At 36.3% G+C, this 23612-nt stretch overlaps 1 protein-coding gene across 15 annotated transcripts in view; it reads right to left on the bottom strand.

Moving 5' to 3' along the window:
• Positions 1-23612, bottom strand: part of DMD (dystrophin) — a 1199681-nt gene that overhangs the window by 725403 nt on the left and 450666 nt on the right. For all 15 annotated transcript variants that reach the window (XM_057411860.1, XM_057411861.1, XM_057411863.1 and 12 more), the window contains 4 exons: positions 18229-18379; positions 12491-12610; positions 2468-2569; positions 2261-2368 (listed from right to left, as the gene is read on the bottom strand). In XM_057411860.1, coding sequence (XP_057267843.1) covers positions 2261-2368; positions 2468-2569; positions 12491-12610; positions 18229-18379 — 481 coding nt within the window. The remainder of the gene's footprint in view (positions 1-2260; positions 2369-2467; positions 2570-12490; positions 12611-18228; positions 18380-23612) is intronic.

Here is a 23612-nt window from a genome sequence, read left to right as displayed (position 1 = left end):
CTTATTCATTTCAATAAAGAATGAAAACATTACTGCTAAAGCCGACACAAAAGGAGGGACACCAGTACTGGGTTTACACAGCAAGAATTTGGTAGCAGGAGGACTGCAACTGTAGCATCTGTGAAAAGACACCAGGGGCTACTGCCACACTGGATAGAACCAATTCCAGATGCCTCCAAAAGAGACCTACTGCCCCCACAGTGGAGCCCGTCAGTGACTCCAGTGGTGCCTCTGCAATGATTTCATCAAGAAAGGGTAAAACCTGCTGTGCAGAAGCTTTGAGATAGAGGAGTGAGAAAAAATGTGACAGAAAGAGCTCTGTAGACACCAAAGTCAGTGAGGAAGGAGAGGAAGGAGAAGAAGGAGATGCTCTAAGAGCCAGAGCTGAAATTCCCCTGCAGCTCGTGGTGCAGACCATGGTGAGGTAAGCTGTGCCCTGCAGCCCATGAAAGTCCATGGTGGAGCAGACATCCACCTGCAGCCCATGGAGGACCCCACACCAGAGCAGGTGGATGTGCCTGAAGGAAGCTGTGACCCTGTGGAGAACCTGTGCTGGAGCAGGCTCCTGGCAGGACCTGGGGTGCTGTGGAGAGGGGCCCACACTGGAGCAGGTTTGCTGGCAGGACTTGTGATCCCACAGGGGACACAGACTGCAGCAGTGTTCCTGAAGGACTGCACCCCGTGGAAAGGACCCATGCTGCTCTCTTCCATGGGTAGGACCACATGCTGGAGCAGGGAAACGGTGTGAAGAGGAAGTTGCAGCAAAGTGTTATAAACTGACTGCAACCCCCATTCTCTATTGCCCTGTGACACCTAAGTCATGAGTGAAGTTGAGCCTGGGAAGAAGGGAGGGATAAGAAGGTGGTTTAAGATTGCTCTTATTTCTCATTATCCTACTGTGATTTAGTGGGCAATAAATAAGATTATGCTAACAACCATACTTCCAGGTTTTGAATTTTGAAAAAAAAAAAAAAAATCAACAAATATTAACTTCTTTATCATTCCATAAATCAACAAGGATATTTACCACTAATTTTGGACCACCTACAAGGTAAGACTTAAACAATCAAGCTGTAAGAATTCTAATTAAATTAGAATTCTAATTAAATTCTAATTCTAACTTTAATATTTGTATATGTGAGGACAAAATAGAGTAGATTTTAAAAGCCAGTTACTTAAACTTCAGAAACATCATGGTATTTTTATATTGGCCAAAAGCCAAAATGTTTCTAGTTTTAATGCAGAAGTATGAGAAGGACATAAATTCTAAAATTATTTTTAAAAATCTAAGGTTGAGCTTACTGTATAACCAAATAATTAATAATAAATTGAGAATTGTTCATGCCGGAAAATTCTACTATGTAAAGTATAAAATCAAGTCTTGAAATAATGCCTAGGACACTTCCTTCCCTCCACCATTTTACAAGAAATAATAATAGTTCTCTTCAAACAGATTGCTAAAGAAGTTCCTATTTACAGCAATAATAAATTACCTATTTTAACAAAAGCACAGACATGAGTGTTTCCTTTCCTCTAAATGTATAAACAGCCATTGCTACGTAAAACAACAGCACATACTGTACCATTTCCTTTACAAATGTCCTAATGCTATATAAATATTTCAAAGTCTAGGCTGTGAGTTTTCCACCTCTACCAGCACAGGGTCTTTCTAGGCCACTCAGATGCCTTGCTTCCATAGACAATGCATAGTGAAGTATTTTTTGAAGAGTGAGGTAGCGAACGTGTTGAAAAGGGTACATTTTGCATACGTAAACAGAATCCCAAAATACAGTTGAATTATAGTTGTAAAGTAACACTAATGTCAGCATTTCACAACTTTTGAATATATAGCTTTTTCAAGTTCAAGGAATGCATAAAAGGTTTTGATGTATGATGAGTGCTTAGTCATATGCATATGTCTTTGTAAATATACATATATAATCAGTCACACACAATATATACAGCAATAGTATCAACAAAGAAACCTTCAGTACAAAAGCATACATAATTTTAAGACACCCAAATGCTACTTCAGTTCATAAACTTTTGACAGCCAAGGAAAATATCTGTATCTATTGTCTCCTTTATCAGCAAGGCCATGGGCCAACATATTCCATCAACATGAGAATGTCCATTCTTAAAGTATGAAAGAGCTATTCTGCTAAACCACATATTGACTGGGAGTGGGAGAAAGCCACATGTATTCAGACTTATAAATACGAAAGTTGAACATAAAATAAGAGAATGAAAAAATACATACAGCTAATTTGCGTAGACTGGTCAGCATTTCATTTTGATCTTTAAAGCCAGTTGTATGAATTTCTCTCACAGCATCCTCTTTCTCAGTAAGCCATGCATCAAAAAGGCACTGAAAGAAAAATGAAGAGAATTAAAAGGCTTTGGTTAGGCCTTTCCTTGTGCAATTTTTTGAAGGGCATGCCAACTTATAACTGTTAAAACTACTCACTTGCTCTTCTGCAAAGTGCTGCCATTTACGTAGAATATCCTGCAAAAGGACCCATCGTTCTTCTGTCCATCTGCAGATGGCTGCCCACCGGTTTCCAAAGCGCTAGAAAAAAAGAAACACACAACAGATGTTTGCATTTGTTATTTTTTTTTTTTTTAATGAAGCAATCTGATTTTTCTATGGCATTACAAATTTTTCTTAAAACTTTTCCCTAATTCACTTTTTACAGTCTTAAGCCCTCAAAATACGTTGCATGCCACACTGAAAAGGATCTTATCACCATTTGAAACAAACAAAAAAAAAAAAATTGAGAGACTAGGAAAAGCAACAGAGGCAACAGCTGAGAATTTTAATACTCATCTACAGATACAGTTTTCTATTAAGTCTCTTGATACTACACACTCAGAAACCCCCTCAGTTTCAAAACTTTACAATGCCAAAAACATAACTCCTTGAAACATAATTATAGTGGCCCAAAGATGTAATCAAAGCAAAGTATCTCGTTCTTAAATTGCACCATCAGTGTGGTTGATATAAGTTCTTAACTGTTTTAAAATATGGCATTAAAAAACCCCTTCACCTTATAAACTAACCAACACAATCTCAGTGAGGTTTCCCAGATATTCGTAGTGTATGCTACTACATAAATTTTAGAATTACACAAAACACTACCTTGTTACCTCTCCCTTATCTTAGTTGAAATCAAGCATTACTTTATTTTAATTTCCTATTACCCTTTATTAAAAAATGCCTAAGACAGATGATGAGCTTTAATAATGCTGTGATGGTGTCACATGCCATAAAACTTTTATTGCAACAATTTACAACTATTTAATTACCCCTGAGCACCCTATGCAAATTATTCAGCTGCTCCCAAATAAAAACCCCTATAAAATCTACAAAATATTCTATACTACTGCATTCTAATTTTTCCCTCTACTTCGAATGCATGCTTTGACAAAAAGTTTATATTTCATATTTATTTGCTTGATAATTCTCCCTTATAATTAGAGATATTTTATGATGCTGTATTTTTATATATTTTTCATAGGATTGTAATTTAAGTTTAGCAAAAAATGCAGCTAAAATTAGCATCCAAATGGTAGATTTTAAAAGCAAGGGATTAATATTCAGACTGTATTTTCTACCAGGAATGAAATAATTCAATTTTGCACTCCCTAGAAAATGAGAGGTAAAATTTCAGGATGCCATTTGAATTTGTCACTTTATCGATTTTATGTCAAAGCAAAAAGTTAGCAGCTACCAAGTTTATCATTTAGTGGACATTAAACCCATAACGAATCTTGCAGACTAAAAAGGCTCCTGCCATGCCAATTAGTTATATAATATTAGATATTGGTTCAATTTAGAAAAAATGAAAACTATCTTTAATCAAAGAGCATAATAATGCTAACTTAAAAATATGCCAATTCTTAAACAGCACAAATACATTAATACAGAGAAATATTCCTCCCCAGTCACTTACTGCATAATTACAAAGTAGGTTTTGAGAAAGCTGCTTTGTTTGCCTTTTTCAGGCTTAATAATAGGACCATGGTTTCGGTATATATTTGGAATTCTGTATTGTATATTTGCATTCTTTCCTAATTAGATCTAGATAAAAGCCAAGCAATTTTGTAAATCTAAGAATGTGATTTCACATTAAAATCATGCTTAGTATTAGTGTTTGCTTGCCATGAACCATAATGTTATCAAAGATAACCAACAGATGCTTCTAATCTGAAGCCTGATCTGAGACTCTGTCTTTCCTAATAATTCCAATTCAGGATAATTATTATTAGTTATCTACTCAGAAACACTGTACATGATTCAACAAAGTCGTAAGTGGCTTCTTCTTGTCGCTAAACAAGGTCCAAGTCTAAGTACTAGATTTTCCCTATATGCCTTTTCTTCCCACCACCAGAGAAGAAGAATCTCTTAATTGCTAAAATTCTATTTATATAGATAGTGAGGTGAATCACATTTGGCTGTTTGGGTGCTCATTTTACACAGACGCTTATGGACACTAATTATGTACTACATTCAAAAAATACACTTACAGTTCAAGAATTTACAAATTATCCCAAAGTTAAGCAGCAAAGGTTTTGGTACACTGGATTTAGATTAATGTTTCTGGAAAAACCTTTTAATGACCAGAGTCTCTCCATTGGTAATGCAGGCGTAGATCAGAGTAAATGACACTGTGCACATCTAAGCAGTATTTCTCACCTACCTGAAATTTTTAATTCCCATATAAGCCAAATACAGAGTCTTTGACAAGAAAAAATGTAATTAAAAAAAGGATAGACTTCAACAGACTTTCATAGACTCCACATTCTTAAAGAACTTCATTCTTACAGTACGCAACACCAAGAGTTATCCAAGCTCTTGCATCTTTATATCCAATCTGGATGCTTTTAACATTCAACTGGACAGGGTGCTAGAACATCTAGTCTAGGTCATGCTATTTCCAGAAAGGTTGGACCAGATGATCCTGGAGGTCCTGCCCAACCTGGTACTCTATGATTGTTCTCCAACTTGCAAAGGGACTTACATAATAGATACATATTATATCTATATATGCATGGATTCAGAGGAAAACTTTGTGGAAAGATATACTAATCCACAAAAATAAATATCAAACCACTGATTACTAATTCAATACTAATTCCTTAATTATTATTATTCATTTATCAACTAATTACATGGGATGGATAATATATTTTAGATAAACTGAAAAAAAATAGATTTAAACAGATAAGATTTTTTCTTTTCTTTTTAATCACTTTCCAAATACTGGTTAAAGAGTATAAATATTTCATTTTCTAAACTCTGTTCAAGAAAAACACCCTAAGTATTCTCTATTAGAATATGAAGTAAACCAAAAATTTTGGTACTGCCCCATACAATACAACACCACATTAGATACTTAAGTAGGAATGCCTACAAAGTCCAGCCTGGTTTGAGCTACAGAATCATTCCTGGGATCATTAAAGTTACACATAACAAGGCTCCTTTTCTATCACTAACTGCAACAGAGTACAGTTCTGTATGAATACATACCTTACATAACTGCCCATAAATTACACCATCATACATAATGAATGTTCTCGTAACTGGCATACAATCATCATTTACCATGATGTCTATGACTGCAATAGCAACAGGCATTCACAGAGATGAACTGTCACTTTTCTCTGTTACTTAATTTCTCTATGTGTCTGCATACTGTATTTGAATACTTAAATTTAAGTTATGCTAATCATAGTCTAAGCCTCAAACTCAATTCTGTATCTTTCATGTTTATGCTACTTCAGACATATTGTATGCTTTTGATGGCTTATAAATAAATCAGTAAATCTTTTACTGATAAGCATTTTATAAAAATTCTCATACCTGAATTAATTTTTCCATACCTCACATTCAAGCAGCTGACTTTTCTTAACAGTTCTCATAAAGAAATAGTTTTCTTGCAATATCTGCAGTAACATCTTCATCAACTTGCCTTTATCACTATGATATACCTTGAAAAATACTTTTTGCTTGCTCATTCAGAAAACACCAAAACCTCAAGAGTACAAGATCAAATACCTGGCTCTGCATTTGCTCTAAGAAATGCATTGATATGCATACTGAAAAACTTTTGTAGAGTCAATTCAAAATACTACTTTCTGCATATGATTTCAAAGAGCCAAAACCCCTACCTTTAAAAGTTTCACAAGACACTTTATTTTAATAAAGTGAGTAAAACGACTAAGTAACTGCACTGATAAAAGGGTTGATAGAGTGACCTGCCTGAAACCTGTTATTTCTCATGAGAGATGATAACAACTATGACACTAAGAAATACTGTTTGGTCTAATAGGTTTAAGAAACACAGTTTCAAGTCAGAAATACCATGTCAGGACTGTTTATTTGTAAAGCAGTTATTGACTACTAAATCATATGGTGCTCAACTTTATCTCCTTATTCACATCAAATAGTGGTTGATGCTGTAAGTAGTCTGTGTGGTGCCCAGAAACTCAGACTGCACCAATGGTTTTGCTCCCAACATCTGAAAAAACAATCTCCAGAGAAACTGACTGAATCCAGACTGAAAAGTAAAATGCCTTCCTGCTCCCTCAAAATTCCTCTTTTTACAGCCCTCTCTGGATTTTTCCAAGAAACCTGCATGTAAAAAAAAACTTTTTTTTTTTTTCTGTTTTCAGAGGGCTTTGAAAGAATACTTTTTAAGACTACCAGAAATAGAAGATAAAATATTCCTTGTCTGCAAAAAGGTCTAACTAAGGGAACATGAGAACAGAAAAAACTGAGTAAAACTAACACAACTCTTGGGAATACTGGAGTGAATATACAAAAAGTTAAAGAATATGCCTCAAGCCTGCAACTAATAGAATAGTTTTATTGAAAGACGTTTTTCTAACAAGATAAGGCTATTCACTTTTTAAAGTAAGGAGGAATAGCTGAAATATACTTTTGTCCATATATAATATCAGTTTTTTTTTTTAAAGGCATATATAGCACATTCATAGAATTTCTCCCATGTAGCAATAAGTGCCCCTTAGTAAGTCTGCAAATGACACCGAGCTGTGGGGGAGTGTTGATCTGCTGGAGGGTAGGAAGGCTCTACAGAAGGATCTGGATGGGTTGGATTGAAGGGCCAAGGCCAGGTGTATGAGGTTCAACAAGGCAAAGTGCAGCGTCCTGCACTTGGGTCACAATCACCCCATGCAATGCTACAGGCTTGGGGAAGAGTGGCTTCAAAAACGTGCAGCGGAAAATGACATGGGGGTGCTGGTCAACAGTCAGCTGAACATCAGCCAACAGTGCGCCCAGGTAGCCAAGAAGACCAGTGGCATCCTAGCTTATATCAGAAATAGTGTGGCCAGCAGGACTAGGGAAGTGACCGGCCCCCTGTACTTGGCACTGGTAAGGCTGCACCTGGAATACTGGGCTCAGTTCTAAGCCCCTCACTACCAGAGACACATTGAGTTGCTGGAATAGATCGAGAGAAGGTCAGCGAAGCTGGTGAAGGGTCTGGAGCACAAGTCTGATGAGGAACAGCAGAGGGAACTGAGGTTGTTCAACCTGAAGAAAACGAGGCTCAAGGGAGACCTTATAACTGTCTACAACTGCCTGAATGGAGGTTGTAGTGAAGTAGGGTTTGGTCACTTCTCCCAAGTAACAAGTGAGAGGACATGAAGAAATGGCCTCAAATGGCCGGGGGAGATTTAGATTGGACATTAGGAAAAAATTTCTTTACCGACATGGTTGACAAGCATTGGAACAGATTGCCCAGGGAATCGCTGGCATCACTACCCCTGGAGGTATTTAAAAGACGTGTGGATGTGGCATTTAGGGACATGCCTCAGTGGTGGACTTGGTAGTGCAAGGTTAATGGTTGGACTCAGTGACCTTAAAAGTCTTTCCCAACATAAACAATCCTATGATTAAGAAGCATTTCTTTACTGAGAGGGTGGTCTAACACTGTAACAGGCTTGCTAGAGAGGTGGTTGATACCCCAAGCCTGTCAGTGTTTAAGAGGCATTTGGACAATGCACTTAACAACATGCTTTCATTTGGTCAACCCTGAACTGGTCAGGCAGTTGGACTAGATGATCCTTGTTAAGTGTCTTCCAACTGAAATAGTCTATTCTATCCTTTAACATTCCTCACTCCTTTTGAACATATTTTTACAAGAACTACCCATACATCTTCTTCAATCAAATGGAAGTACCCTGAACAATATGAATATATCACAGAGAGTGTAAATTACAGTCTCAAGCTCCCTTCCCTCAGCATGATAAAAAGCCATCAGGAGCAGTTGATACATTTAATGTAGATCTCTTTCCAGCACAGGCTCTGACCCTTGAAGCCTGGGAGGGCTCTAATTTAAGATAGCCTGCAGGAATCCTTAAGGGACCTTGTATGCTAGATATAATTAGAGAAAATATCCCTGTGTTAATAGGTTCTGTATGTCATCCAGCTATTTGTCTGGGCTCATGATAATTTCCCACATTTTCCCTGAGAAATTAGTCAGACTATGGCAAAAGATTAGGTTCTGTAGTCCTCTGAGTTTGAAGCACTATATATAGATTTGAGACTCACTCAGTAGCTGCCTTTGGAAAGTGTCTGGATTGAGTCTAATACGGGTTTAGGAGTTATAAGTCTAAATAGTAAGTTCTCAGCAGCAATATAAACAGAGAGAGCTTCATGACACTCATATGTCAAGTAGCTTATGTTATGTAAAGTTAGTTTTAATACTTACACTCACCAATGCTAGCTGTAATCTCTCAGACTACCTTAGTACAATATCTGTTTATAAGAGAAGTACTGTAATTGTGTTTACTTTTATTTTTCCTAGAAAGGTTAAGTTTTCTATGGATAATTTGTTTCAGGAGACACTTTTGGTTTCCATGTTCTGTGCCATTAACTCACTTTTTTTTTCTTTTTTTTTGTTTTGGCATATGTAATAAATCTTAAGAGCTTTTTGGTATATGCAATAAAACTTAAGAGCTTCTATAACATTCATTTGAAGCCTGAAGCCAGTGTAGATTCTTGTCATCCTGTTGAGACTCGAAATCTGTAAATAACCTCTTTATGGCTTTTAAAATTGTTTAATATATATTAATGCATAAATATATGCATTATACACACATATATTTTGATATATTAAAATATTTCAGGAATCACCATCTCAAAAAGATATTGAAAAAGAAAGGAATAACTGAACTCGCTTGGAAAATGCAGTCTCGATTATTACGTAACAATAACTGTTCTCTTTCTTCTAGATCTGATCCTGACCAATATCTCACTCAGGCAGTCGTATTAAGCAGTTCTGTCTGATGGTGCATGCTCTTGTTTGGTTCTATTTTTCAGTGTCAGACTGGCAGATACATAATCAAGCTTAGAACTTGGCTTCATTGTGCTTTTAGTTGAATGCTCCAATGGTTGTGCCTGCCAGAACATTGTGTCTTCCATGCTTATATTCAAATTGCAAGTGACATTGTCCTGGGTTCAGCTGTAACAGTCATTTTTCTCCTTCTTAGTAGCTGGTGTAGTGCTGTGTTTTTGACTTTCAGCCTGGGAACAACGCTGATAACACCAATGTTTTCATTTTTTCCTAAGTAATGTTTACTCTGACCAAGGACTTTCTGAGTCTCATGATCTGCCAGTAAGGAGGAGCACGAGAAGCCGTGAGGAAGCAGAGACAGGACACCTGACCCAAACTAGCCAAAGGGGTATTCCATGCCACAGCACATCATGCCCAGTATATAAACTGGGGGGAGTTCCCTGGAAACCTGGAAGGACCAGATTGCTGCTTGGGTCAGGCTGGGTATCAGTCAGCGGGGTGATGAGTGGTTGTATTCTCTTCCCTTGTTATTTCCCTGATCATTATTATTATTATTGGTGGTAGCAATAGTGGTTTTGTGTTATACCTTAGTTACTAAACTGTTCTTATCTCAGCCTGTGGGAGTTACATTCTTTTGATTCTCCTTCCCATCCCTCCAGGAGCAGATGGAGAAAGAAGAGGGGAAATAAGCAACTGGCTGCATGGTTCTGAGTTACCATCTGGGCTTAAACCATGACAGACATGAATTGAAAATAACTGAAAATCCAAACTATCTTTCTGTACACCAAAAAAAAAAGCAGATGTAACATTTTGCAAGAAGAGTAGGTGGGTTACAGTAACTTCGTTCTTCTGGGCATAAATATACGAATGCCCAAGCAGAGGTCAGTGATGAGTTGCATTCCTCAGACATTGGTATTGGGACTGGCACTGTTTAACATCTTTGTCAGCAACACGGACAGTGGGATTGGGTGCACCCTCAGCAAGTTCGCTGACAACACCAAGCTGTATGCTGCTGTCCACTGGGGGGAAAGGATGTCATCCAGAGGGACATGGACATTCTTGAGAGGTGGGCCAGTGCAAACCTCATGAATTTTGACAAGGGCAAGTACAGAGTCCTGCACCTGAGGCAGGGCAATCCCAATAATAAATACAGGCTGGGCAGAGGCTGGATTGAGAGCAGCCCTGAAGAGCAGGAGCTGGGGGCTTTGGCTTTCAAAAAGTTCAACATAAGCTGGAGGTGTATGCTTGTAGCCCAGAAAGCCAACTGTCTCCTGGGCTGCATCAAAAGGAGTGTGACCAGCAGTCAAGGGAGGTGATTCTGCCCCTCTACTCTCTGCTCTTGTGAGACCCCACCTGCAGTACTGTGTTCAGTTCTGGGATCCCCAACGTAAGAAAGACATGGAGCTGTTAGAATGAGTCCAGAGGAGGGCCATGAAGATGATCAGGGGCATCGAGCACCTCTCCTATGAAGACAGGCTGAAAGAGTTGGGATGCTTCAGCCTGCAGAAGTGAAGGTTCAGGGGAGACCTTCTAGCAGTCTTCCAACAAGGTTAAGTCTGGACTGAGCAGGTACACTACAGTTCTGCCAAGCTCCCTGAGTGACTAAAAAGCTGCAGCAAAGAAAACTGAGACTTACTTTTCAAGTGTCAGTGCTCAGCATCTTAGTCAAACATTTACTGCCTACTCTGAATTCCGAAGTAATTATTGATTTACTGGTATCGGTACTCAAATCAGCAAGATTCAAAACAGCACACAGAACTTGTCTGTGCTTCCAGCTGAATGTATTGAAAGCTTCTTCAGATAAACCTTGGTCTTTAATGGTCTCCTTTCTGTTTACTCGGTTAATGAAGCAAAATGAAAGTATTTTTTTCCTTCTGAAACAGATATATAGAAGAAAGCTTGGTTCTAATACTGTCATACTTCTTCAGCAGTGACCCCAGAGATCTGATCACCAACACAGGGGTATCCTTCAATATAACTCAACACTGATTATTCACTTACCTCTATTCAGAAGTTACAGCAAAAGCATTGAAATATAAGAAATGCAATAAAAGCAAATTCTTAAAGATGTGAGTGAAAAACTAAACTTTCATATAGTAAAAGCTAATATTTAGCAATTTTTATAACATCTTTGCTGCTAGCTTTATCACAAATGTATTTCCAATGTGTTATTCTTTTAAGTACACTCAAGTAATTTTATTTATAAACCAGAATATATAGAAGGTGTTTTTATGTTGATTGTTTAGTCTTTGGGTCAAACTTCAATTTAGAACACGTTTGGATTGCAAGGATGCTGCTGCTAACTTCTTCCAATTCTAGTACTCTGGAAAGCCTAGTCATATGAATTTTAAATGATAAACCATTGTAAAAAACATGTACAGTGAAGATGATATACAGTGAAACAGAAGAGACTAAGGACAGACTGAGTTGATTCTCTTCATTTCCAAGGAAACCTTTCCATGAGAAACTAATGGGAAAGAAATTATGACTTTCCTAAAAAAGAGCTTTAGAAAAAACAGTATGTTCTTAATATTTCTTGATAACCATTATTTGTCTACAAAAATATGATCCTGTAGGCATTTACTATTTGTTTTTTCTTGTTTTTAAAAATTCCAATTTCAATTTTGTGGGACCAGCATTTTCATGAAAAGACACACGTATGCGCGTTATTTAAAATGAATGTGTCTTTTGGAACTTGACACTGGATAATGACACTTCATGTTACTGTAACACCAAAATATACCACCTGTATCAAGTTTCCCATCAAAAGAATACTCTGTTCCCAATAACTCACACACTGCTGAATCCTGTAGATTCTTACATGGAATATCCTTATCCTTAACTATAACAGAGAATCACATTACTTCTATCAGGGCTAATGAAATACAGTTAAGAAATCAAAGACGAACACTTGTCTTTGAATAGATAAAAGAGGCAGATACTGAAGGGAACAAAAAACAAAATTAAGTTGCTCTCAGACATTTGATTTTTCCTCCAAAATACATGCATGCATCCATCTATGCAAAAGTCATGTCCTACAGAAATATTTAAGATAATCCTCAGAAACATCTTCTGAGATACACCCAATGCTACTAGTAGCTCTTCTTCAAAGTTATTAACACCTAATGCCCCTGACAGCTTTTTCTCTGAGACAGAAGTTCAGTCATTACCTGAAGCTGTTCTTCGAGTGCAGCAGTAGCTCTGTCTCCACTGTTTTCATCCACCACCACCACCATATGGGTTAGAGAATTCACCTTGACTTGTTCCTGTTCCAAATCTTCCTGAAATGCCTATAGTTAAAGCAAATGTGTTAGAAAATGTGTTCCAAATTAAGAAAATACTGTGTCTTTGGAGTCCTACTGACTGATTAACTTGCATAACTAACCAACTATGGGAACTTAAAAATCATGTTGCTGTCAGTATTAAGTAATTTAAACTTATTTTGTTGCCTTAGCACATACATGCTAACATCGGCATATTGGGCATACTCTTATTCTTTTCACAAAACTAGCTTACTGTTAACTCATTCACAAGTCCTAACCCTTGATACAATATTTCAGACAGAAAATTTGGCTTGAGAAAGCATTTGTTGAGTTGACGGAGTTGAATTACAGATATTGATATATATGGATATACATCAACATACCAAGAGCCTGCAAATTTTAAATAGCCACTGGGTTAGACTTTTGTACTTCATTTGAACATATTAATTTTATTCTTTTTTAATATGAAATATTAAAAATGGCATAGTTTGTCACTTAACAACTGCATACTATCTTCAGCTTGGCACTCCTACATAATTTAATCAAATAGGATGAAACTCAGGACATGACTCAAGATTAGGAAACACACTCAGAACCCTTGTTTCACTTAAAACAGAAACCAGGAAACAGAGAGAGGCACTTTATGATTTCTGAATGTCTGAGAAAAACTTTCTTTCCCTTTTAGCTTTGGTATCCGGTTCCAGCTGCAAGCTGCAATAAAAGTGAGGACAATCTCTAGCTGAGAAATTGTAAACTGCTAAAAGTGAAGAAACCTCTCTCAAATCTGCACACAAATTGATATTTAAATGATTCCTAACCTTGCCAGTTTTCTACAGCTCTTCAAATCTCTCTGACCCTCCCACAATTTCACAGTAATAGATCTAATCAAGTGTTCCCTTCCTCCTCACAGCTCACAGAGAAGTGCAATGGGAAGCCTAGACATGTTTAGATGATGTTTTCTGGCATATTCATTGTACACTTACATACATCACAAAAATGAAACTTGAGGTACTATAACACCTTAGTAATACCCCCTTAGTGGGTTTCAGTATCAACTATTACCTTTTGTTGTTGTTGTTGCTCTTCTAACTTGCCATGAAAGATGGAATCCCTACTTCGCTATAGTTTGTTAACAAAACCAAAACCAGCTCAGCTTCTGTCAAGCACTAAGGAACTGAGCAGTCAGACTTATTTGCTCCTTCCTTTGCTGAGATGCAGCAAGAGCACAGATGACAAAAATGGAAAGAGGAGATAAGGAAGCATTGGGATAAGGAAGCATTGGTACAGAAACTTCAAGCCACAGAGAAGGCAATATTCAATTTATTTTCTTAATTTTTGTAACCTACCTCTAGCTTTATATTTGTGTATTAATGATGATATGTGCATTTTAAACTCCCAATAGTTAACCACTGTTTTACGTTACTGGGTTCTGTGTTCTGTTACTTCAATAAATCTTGAAAGAATTCCTCATCCCACTTCTCTGAAAAATACCCCAAGGTATCCAGAATCACATCTTGCCTGAAACACTTTTTAGGTGTCTACAAGTAGTTTCTAACCAATAGAAGAATGTGGGAAACCAAAGTCCTGGACTTTGTCCTCAATACTTCAGCAGACTGTGTCCTAGTGATCAGAACATGTATACTATCATAATTACAGTCTGAAAAATTACATGGCTAACCACATATCATAGAATCACAGATTCATAGAATGCATCATATCATCATAACATATACCTTGTTATAATGGAAACATTTGCTGTATTACAGACTGTTTTGAATTTCACCATATCAAAAATTTTCTGCTTTTTCAAGTAGGGTATAAAGAAGAAGCCCTTGTTGACCGTTAGGTCATGCATTTTAAACCTCTTTTTCAAAATATCTTACTTTTACTTGAAAATTAAAAAAAAATATATAATGTAGATAGTTTTTCATTTTCAGCCATAATCCTTGAGACAATATATTTATAAAAATTCTCTTTTTTTCTGACTTTCATGCCTATGATTACCATTTGCTTCAGAGAACTAGACTATAAAACAATTCTCAAGGACTGTGAAGTACACCAAATTGTCAGAGCAGTCCTTGGAATTCAGACTTCTCAGGATTTTGTGACCTAACACTTGATCAAGAGCAGGGAGAGCAGTCATGGATCAGACGATATAACACAGCTTGCTTCCCCCAGATTTAACCCGCTCGTTCAATTATATGACAGCAAATATATTGCTCTGTGAGCCTAGAGCAAGGGAGTAGGTGACTTTTTTTCCCTGATTAGTGAGTATCTGACAGATTACATTCCAGAACAAAACCGGAGTTATCAATGCTCTGCAAGTGCAGGAGTGGAAGGCATTTAGGAAGGGGGAGACACTTGCACACAGTGAAAGACAGGGTCAGGGAACTGATGAAAACATAAATTTGAGTCATATTCTAATCCCTAGATGGATTCAATTTGTCCTGAGCTGAAGGGTTGTTTTTGATAATCCAAGTGTCTATGTTTACCATGAAATTCACTGGTGACAACAGTCTGTATAGAGGAGCTTGTTGAAATAGGAATTACGGAGGCAGTCCAAGACTAGAGCAGACATTGTTCAAATCATTTAAACTGAAGTTTCTAGCGCGTTCTCCTGAACTCCTACAGGTAGCAAACTTTCAGTGACTTAAAATGTAAGATGGGTTTAGATGTTGATGCATGATCACAGCAGCAACAGAAACTCATGAAACTCCACAGTTCCTTTAATTCATGTCTATCAGATAACAACTTATATGACTCCAACAATTTACTTCAAATCGAAAAAAAACCAAACAACACCCTATCTAGGGCATCCAACTACCCAAAGACAAATCCAATATTTGAACATTTAGGAAATGTCTTATTGTACCTTATTGTACCTTTGCAATTAATTTGAACACTAACCATTTTCTATGATTTCTAAGTTCATGAAAAATAAAAAGGCTTAGGCTCCCAGAAGAAGTATCTAAGCAGCTTAGACGATTTTAGAAAGTTAGTGAAACTATTACTTCTACTAAATATAATAATAATAATGCGGAATAATAAAATCAGTTCAATTAAAAGCACATTTTTACTCAATTATAAAATTTCTAATATAATATTCTGCTTAGACAGCTTAATAGTACTTAGACTTTTATTGAAAAGCAGTTTATCTCCCTAAAGAAAAGATTCTTGCAACAGGAGATAAAATACATAAAATTCTGTCACAAAGAGGAATAGTTCTTTACTGAAATGTTTGGTTATTACTATAAAATACATTGACTATGCCAGATTTCTTACCAAAACTTTGTACCATGCTAATGACATAAAACTGTCTAGAATTCCTTCAATCTAGCTCTATTTCAGTCCACCCAAAAAAATTCTGTGCTATCAAGATATTAACCTCCTATACTACTGAAGTAAGTAGCACACTGGAAAGAATACTGTGTGCTTTCTCTGGTCTCAGTGATGGGGGCCCTTCCCAATACACATTACTGATTTTTTTTTTTTTTTCATAGGACCCAGAAGAGAAATTGAAGTGCTAGTCACAAGAATTCAAGACAAATATCATTGAGAAAAAAGCAGAATAAAAGAAATCAGATATATCATCAAAGAGGGACAGGGAACATGAAATAAACAGAGAGAAAATTAGTTACTAATGAACAGATAAAGAGGGAAAGTCAAAGTGATAATGGTAAAGAGGAGAGGGAGACAGGATGACAATAAACCAAACCTATTTTCTTTGCTGAAGTCTGTTTAATTTAAAACAATCATTGATCCTTATATCGTCTAACTTCTGGTTCCTCCCATCAATTTAGACAACATTGTTTCTGAGATGTCCAGAGTCAGATAAGAGTAAGGAAAAACACTGGGCTTGTTGGTTCTTTGCTTTTTTTGTTTGCTTGTTTAATAATGTAGCAATAATGTGCTATTAAAATTCCAGTGCTTTCTCCCATGTTATAGAAAGTAGCTTTGCTGCATACAATATAGAATGAAATTATCCGAAACTTTCACACAATACTTGAAGAATGGAAAACAACTTGTTCTTTGACTTATGAATGAAACAAATTATACATGCATAGAATTGTAATTGAAGTTAAAACCAAAACATTTTCTTTCCACTTTATTAGCTAAATTCTCTTTTGTACAGAAAATGGATTTGATAAGTAATACACATAAATAAATCATGTTGACTAATCCATCACATTAAGAATGAAGAACTAGCATTTGGGAGAGAGGGATTTCTGCATGTCTTCACTCAGAATATTAAAATACAAGCTAAATACCCATTTTGGTCAATATTAGAAAAAACAAACGTAAAGAGATTGCATAAATACAGCTATTACATTTTAAAATGCTATTCAAATACAAAATGCATAGAAATAGGAATAAAGCTATTAAAGTCTTAGCACTCATGTATTCAAAAATCTTTCTGGTTTTCTTCTCTAATTACCATTCCATAATTACGCACTACCTTTCCTAAAAAAAGAAAATTTAACATCAGAATAAATGTTCAGCTACAAAACCTGCATACTGAAATGAACTGTCCCCTCACAAGGCAAGCAAAGATAGCACAAATAGCAGCAGTAGGCAGTGAATTTGAATTCTTCAGTAGCACTCCTTAATCAGAATGCAGAAAAATCATCTTTCACCCAGAAGTGGATAATGCAGTCTTTTGCAGCTCTTGATGTCTTTTTTTTTAAAAAAAAGAACAACCTGTAAAAGCTGGTTTCAGTTCAAACTGTTTTTCAGGATGATCTGCCCACTAGAACCTGGAGTAGCACTGACACAGGCTGTCAAGCATCAAAATTTGAGATCTATCAACATACTATGGAACTGATTTGAACCACTGATGTAGAAACATTAACAGTAAATCTCCATTACCTCACACATCATCTCTGTTCTATGCTTTTCTGTGCCTCTATATCATTATCACCATGTGTTATGGATACATATATAAAGATATATGGATACATATATAAAGATATTAAAAAATTTAAATTAATATGAAGCCAGACAATTTAATCCAGTAAATGAAACAAAGCTGTTACATAAATTACACAGTCTCTCTCATTTAAATTTTTAATTGTTTCAATTAAAGAATTGCCTTCATGGAATATAGACGAAGTTTGGCCAAATTCTCTCTTACACTTCATTTCTTAGTTTCTTAGTTTTCATTAATTAAATACATTACTAAAACATATTTTCTACAGTTAGAAAATGGAACTTATTCTACAGCACTGTACAGTTAAATGTTCAGAGTCACATGAGTCCTAATGAGATCATGCAGTCTAATTATAACTACTGCATCATTGCTACTACAGCATGTAAGTAACAAACATGCAACATGCAAAAAGAACAAAACTCATTTATTAAAAAACCTGATATATTCTTACTGTACTGTGTAATGAAAGGATGTTATAGTTGTCTCACACATTCCAGCGTATTGTTTATATTTAAAAAGAAAATTATTCTTTCATATAAGGATAAAAGTCAAGGTTGTGATAAAATTACTCTACAATACCTTGTTAAGTGCATGAAAAAATCGATATTAAACCAAGACTCCATATTAATTTTCTATGTTCTAGTGTCAGAAGTAGAATTTTAAAAATGTCAAACACTCAACTTGATGTTTATGCTTTTGGAAGCATATCATACCATACCTTATGTTCTTCTACTTGATGTTTTAGGTCTTCTAGATCTGGACCTAAGGGCTCCAAATCGATTTTCTTAGTCCTTTCTTCTGTTTTTGTCAACCAGTCAGCTAACTGCGCTAGCTGCTGATTCTGCAGATCCATTAGAATTTTATGTAAACTGGAAAACAGAGAAATACTCTTTTCAATTTATATAGGAAAGAAAACAACAGGTGGAAATATCTGTTCTTTATACTTTTAACTGATTTTCATGAAGCTACATCTCAAACCAGGATTTAAAAAAATATACTTTCAAATAGGTAACTAAATGAAACATATTTTAAATTAGGCAAAATGTTTTGAAACTTTTTTTTTTTTTTTTAGGACCTGAGTATTGCATATTATATACTGTCTGTTAAAGTTTTAGCCTCCAGTTGCATTTCCATTACAGCTGTTTCTACTATTTGGCTTGTTAAAACTTGTACTGTTTACCACAAGTACTTTGAAAAGTGCTCAGAGAGCTGTACTGACCAGGCTTCCTGAAATTTAGGATATTAAATAGAAGAGATTGATGTTTTTTTCAGTTATTAAATGGAGAATGCTTTATGGAATTAAACAAGAAATACCTCAGTTTTGCCTAAACAAACTATTTAAATAGCTCCAAAATGATCTGCCCAGAAATCCATTACAAATCCTTCACTTATGCTTTCCATCTTTAGAAATTCTCAAAACTTTCCTAAACAAAATCTTCATCTTATCAAAAGTGCTTTCAAAATAAAGTGCAAACTATTGCTGAGCAGTGGAACTACAAGCAGTTATTTGTATTACCCCTCTTTCATATAACACAATTTTTACCTTCACTTAGATTTGACAGAGCAAAGTCACCGTCCTCAGTCACACTGAGCCTGGTGAAACCATTGTACATTTTAGTGCATTACTTACATCTCTAGAAGAACTCTTGCAGCGAAAAGTTAGTTAACTACTTTCAGAAGTCAACTTGGAGATTTGAAAATCTGAGTTGAACTTTCAGACTGGAGAAAACTGCTGTGTAAGAAAGATGTCAAATTCCTACTCTAATTGCACTCATTTATTGGTTGGCATCTTGCTCACTTCTTGAAAATATAGCCCAAATTAGAAAGCTATTGTAAATGTCTTTCTGTGATCAACAGCAGCTAGAATTGCCCAATTTTTGGCATTGACATTTCACAGAATCATAAAATGGGTAGGGAAGGGACCTTAAAGATCATCCAGTTCCAACCCCCCTGCCATGGGCAAGGGACACCCTGGCTGGTGAAAGCCCTATCCACCCCGGCCTTGAACACTGCCAGGGATGGAACAGCCACAACTTCTTGGGATAACCTGCTCCAGTATCTCACCACCCTCAGAGTGAATAATTTTCTCCTCATGTTTAATCTAAATCTACCCTCTTTCAGTTTTAGGCCAATCCCCCTCATCCTGTCACTACATGTCCTTGTAAAAAGTCCCTCTCTGTATTTCTTTTAGGCTCCCACTAGGTACTGGGAGACTGTCATGAAATCTTCCCTCAGCTTTCTCTTCTCCGAGCTGAATAAGCCCAACTCTCTTAGCCTGTCTTCATAGGAGAGGTGTTCCAGCCTTCTGATTATCTTCATGGACTTCCTATGGCGGGTGAGGCATTGGAACAGGCTGCCCAAAAAAGTGATAAATGCTCCATCCCTGGCAGTGTTCAAGGCCAGGTTGGACAGAGCTTTGGGCGACATGGTCTAGTGTGAGGTGTCCTTGCCCATGGCAAGTTGGAATAAGGTGATCTTAAAATCCTTCCCAACTGAAACCATGCTATGATTCATTCTATGATGCTATGGACTCACTCAATCAGGTCCATGTCCTTCTGTTGGGAGCCCCAGAACTGAACACAGTACTGCAGGCAGGGTCTCACAAGAGCACAGCAGAGGGGCAGAACCACCTCCCGTGACCCACTGGCCACGCTCCTTTTGATGCAGCCCACGATAAAACTTGGCTTTCTGGGCTACAAGCATACACCCCCAGCTCATGTTGAGCTTTTGATCAACCAACATCCCCAAGTTCTGCTCCTCAGGGCTGCTCTTAATGCAACCTCTGCCCAGCCTGTATTTGTATCTGGGATTGCCCCAACCCAGATGCCAACTTCTGTCATTGATTGTTATTTATTTCCTACCTTTTGAAAAAACAGACAAAAAAGTATTCATTCCAGTTTTGAATCCTCTCAAAATGAGCCAAACATTTGGTCTCTGATTAAATATTTATATAATTATTAGTTCATATTTATATACACTTAAAAATTAGTACTGTATACAATGACATATTGTAAAAAAGCAATTGCTGTTTCCAGTGCTATTTGATGCTTTTGTTGAATGTATCTCAGCTAACTCATACTCCATTCTTAGATACTATTACTCAGTTTGTGAACAATCCTTGGATCACCTATAAATTTAGGAATGCAAAATACTTTGAATCCTCTGCATATACTGGGACATTTTACACTCTAGGGCAGAGCTGCCATTTAGAAGGACCTAGAGAGGCTGAAGGGACAGACCAGGAGGAACTTTGCAATATTCAACAAGGACACAAGCAGTTGTGTGCCTGGGAAGAACCCCTGGAATGGCAGATTCTAGGACCTGATTAGCTAACAGAATTCCAGAACTAAATCTAACTGAACATCCACCACTCTGGCATTGTCTTTGTACCCGTGAAATGACCTTTGCTTTAAAAAGAACAGGATACTAGATGAAAGACTTTCTCAAAATAAACTTTATCATGTGTATATAAATTATGAATTTAGTATTCTTAAATCTGTGTTAAGTAAGGATTTATGTTTTTTCTTTAGGAAACAGGATTTTAACTAGATAACATAAACACATAAATTCCAAGTACCCCAAAAGTAACAGGCAACAGGATTGAACGAGATAGTTTTAAAACAGGGGTGTAAAGAGAAATTATTCAAAAATTCCCACAACTTGGGTATTTTAGTAATAAAAACGTATCTGTTTTATTACTGAATGTAGCTGTTACCACTTTTCCACTCTAATCTTTCTCTTCATGAACGTAATACAGGAAGCTGATACCCAGCTTTATAATAACTCATGGCTCACAAAGGATTACCTATCTCAGATCTAAGCCAGTCTTTCCTAATTTTCAAGTGTGTATTTTATTGTCTTTCTTGATCTTCTAAACCAAGTTATTATAAATAGTAAATACAATGCTTCAACCTAGAGATATCTTTTTAGCAATAAATGAAATAAATGGGGAAGAAAACCTGATAAAGAGAATTTGATTTTAGAAAACTAAGATATAACAAAATACTTATATACAGAACATTTATGTTATTCTGAAGCAAGGAGCATAAACTTGAAAATGAAAGAATTGCAGAAACAATTTAATCACAGTTGATTCTTAAACAAAAGAATGCTTCTTCCCCATTCTCCAGGTACGCTCTGGTTTTCAAGTTACTTCTATAAACATCTGATAGAGGTTTTAGTATTTATTTATATACCTCAGGAGATTATAATAATCTTTGTTTATGGTACAGCACTCATAAATTTAAAATACAAAATGATTTACCACTGAATTCAGTGTGCTTTAATAGTTGTGGAATTCTCCACAAAGTGGTAAACTGTATTTTCTCTCTGATGGTACAGTTCTCACTCTGAGACACTTTACTATAGAGCATCCTATTTAGGGAAGGGCAGGAGTAAGAAAAGAAAAACTAGGCTGTTTTCGTTCAGCATGCTAATGCATTGCTTGCCAGAAGAGTCAATACATAGTGAATACATGGGAAATCCAATTTGGGCCGCTCTACACAAAGGCATTGCTGTGTTCCAAACTTACTCCGGCATTTTGAACCTCTAAATCACTTTTCATATCACCCTTTCACTTTTACAGTATCCCTTATCATTATATCTTTCTCCTCTCTTTGCGAATTGCTTGCTTTTGTTTCCTCTGTGCTGATATTCTGACCCCCTAAATCACTTTTCATATCACCCTTTCACTTTTACAGTATCCCTTAACATTATCTCTTTCTCCTCTCTTTGTTGATGGCTTGCTTTTGTTTTCTCTGTGCTGTAAAGTTTTCTACTTTCCGTTACACTTCCTATTACCATTACAAAAGAGGATAGATGTTCCCATGGTCACAAAATCCATCTCTGGGTAAACATATCACTGTTGCCTTAAAAACTAGATTACAGCAATAAGGTCAGAAGATTATGCTTTAAACTGAAACAGAAGATGGATTCCCAAGAGTTTAAACTGTGTACAATAACTCAGAAATATATTACATTGTGATATGAAAGTTGTTCATAATCCTTCAGATGGGGTTGTTGCCCAATAGGTCAAAATTAGCCATATCTAACTATTGAGACATTTTCTCTTGCACTAGCCCACAAAGTTAACTGAATTTATCACAGAAATTTTTTTAGAAATCAAATAGTAACACAACATTCTCTGTGAAGCCCTTAACACTTAATTTCTTTTACTGATTTCATATTACCCATATATGACATAATTTAGAAGATACTAGACAATTCAGTTCCTGAGGAAATGACTATTGCTGCATCTAGGACAGAAGTTTAACAAGTGGCATCAAAGGATAAAGTAGACACAGCACCACTCGTAGAACTGAGGTTGCTGTTTGCATGTTGTTGATTTAAATGAAAATGAGTATGGCAAATAAAAACACCTGCAATAATGTATTATAGTATTCTCTCCAATAAAATAATAAAGGTGGAGGAAGTTAGGTTGAAATATCTAAAACCCATCAACAATTTTATAGACTGTCAAAGAAAAATAGAATAAAGAAAATATCTCAACACTCAGTATCAATCTGAAAAGAAAAGAAATGTTTGGAATTACTAAGAACATATGGAAAAAAAAAAAATACCACCAAACCAAAAACCCAACAACAACAAAAAATCCCCACCCAAACCAACAAAGAGAACTATGTTATTCATATTGTTGAAAATCATGGTTTGCCCTTCAATACTGTGGGCAATTCTGGTCCCCTTAAACAAAATGATATGGTAGAACTGGAAAAAAGCCTCTTAGAAGACCAAGACAAATAACTGAAGATACATATTTATGGAGAGAGTAAGGAAACATACACACTATTGACTCTCACTTCCAAACCAGTAACTAGAAGGAATCACTTCAGCTGCCAGTGACAAACACAGAAAAGTAAGCTGTTCCTCAAAAAAGCAGCACTCAATAGGTGCGAGGCCTACAGAATTCAGTGCCAAAGGATACCATGGATGCTAACAGGTCCAAGACGATACTGAATCAATAAATAGAAGGAAAGAGAAGAAAAATCAGTAGCAGATTACTAAATATGCAAAACTGCTTCCATCTCAGGAAGTTACCTCAGCTGAAAGCAATCTGAGAACAGAAGAGTTCTATGGAGAACTTTA

Source organism: Pezoporus wallicus, unplaced genomic scaffold (genome assembly GCF_028554395.1).
Source record: "Pezoporus wallicus isolate ANWC-B61680 ecotype Strahan unplaced genomic scaffold, APGP_CSIRO_Pwel_v1 contig_1438, whole genome shotgun sequence".
NCBI lineage: Eukaryota > Metazoa > Chordata > Aves > Psittaciformes > Psittacidae > Pezoporus > Pezoporus wallicus.
This window is presented reverse-complemented; position numbering and strand designations above follow the sequence as displayed.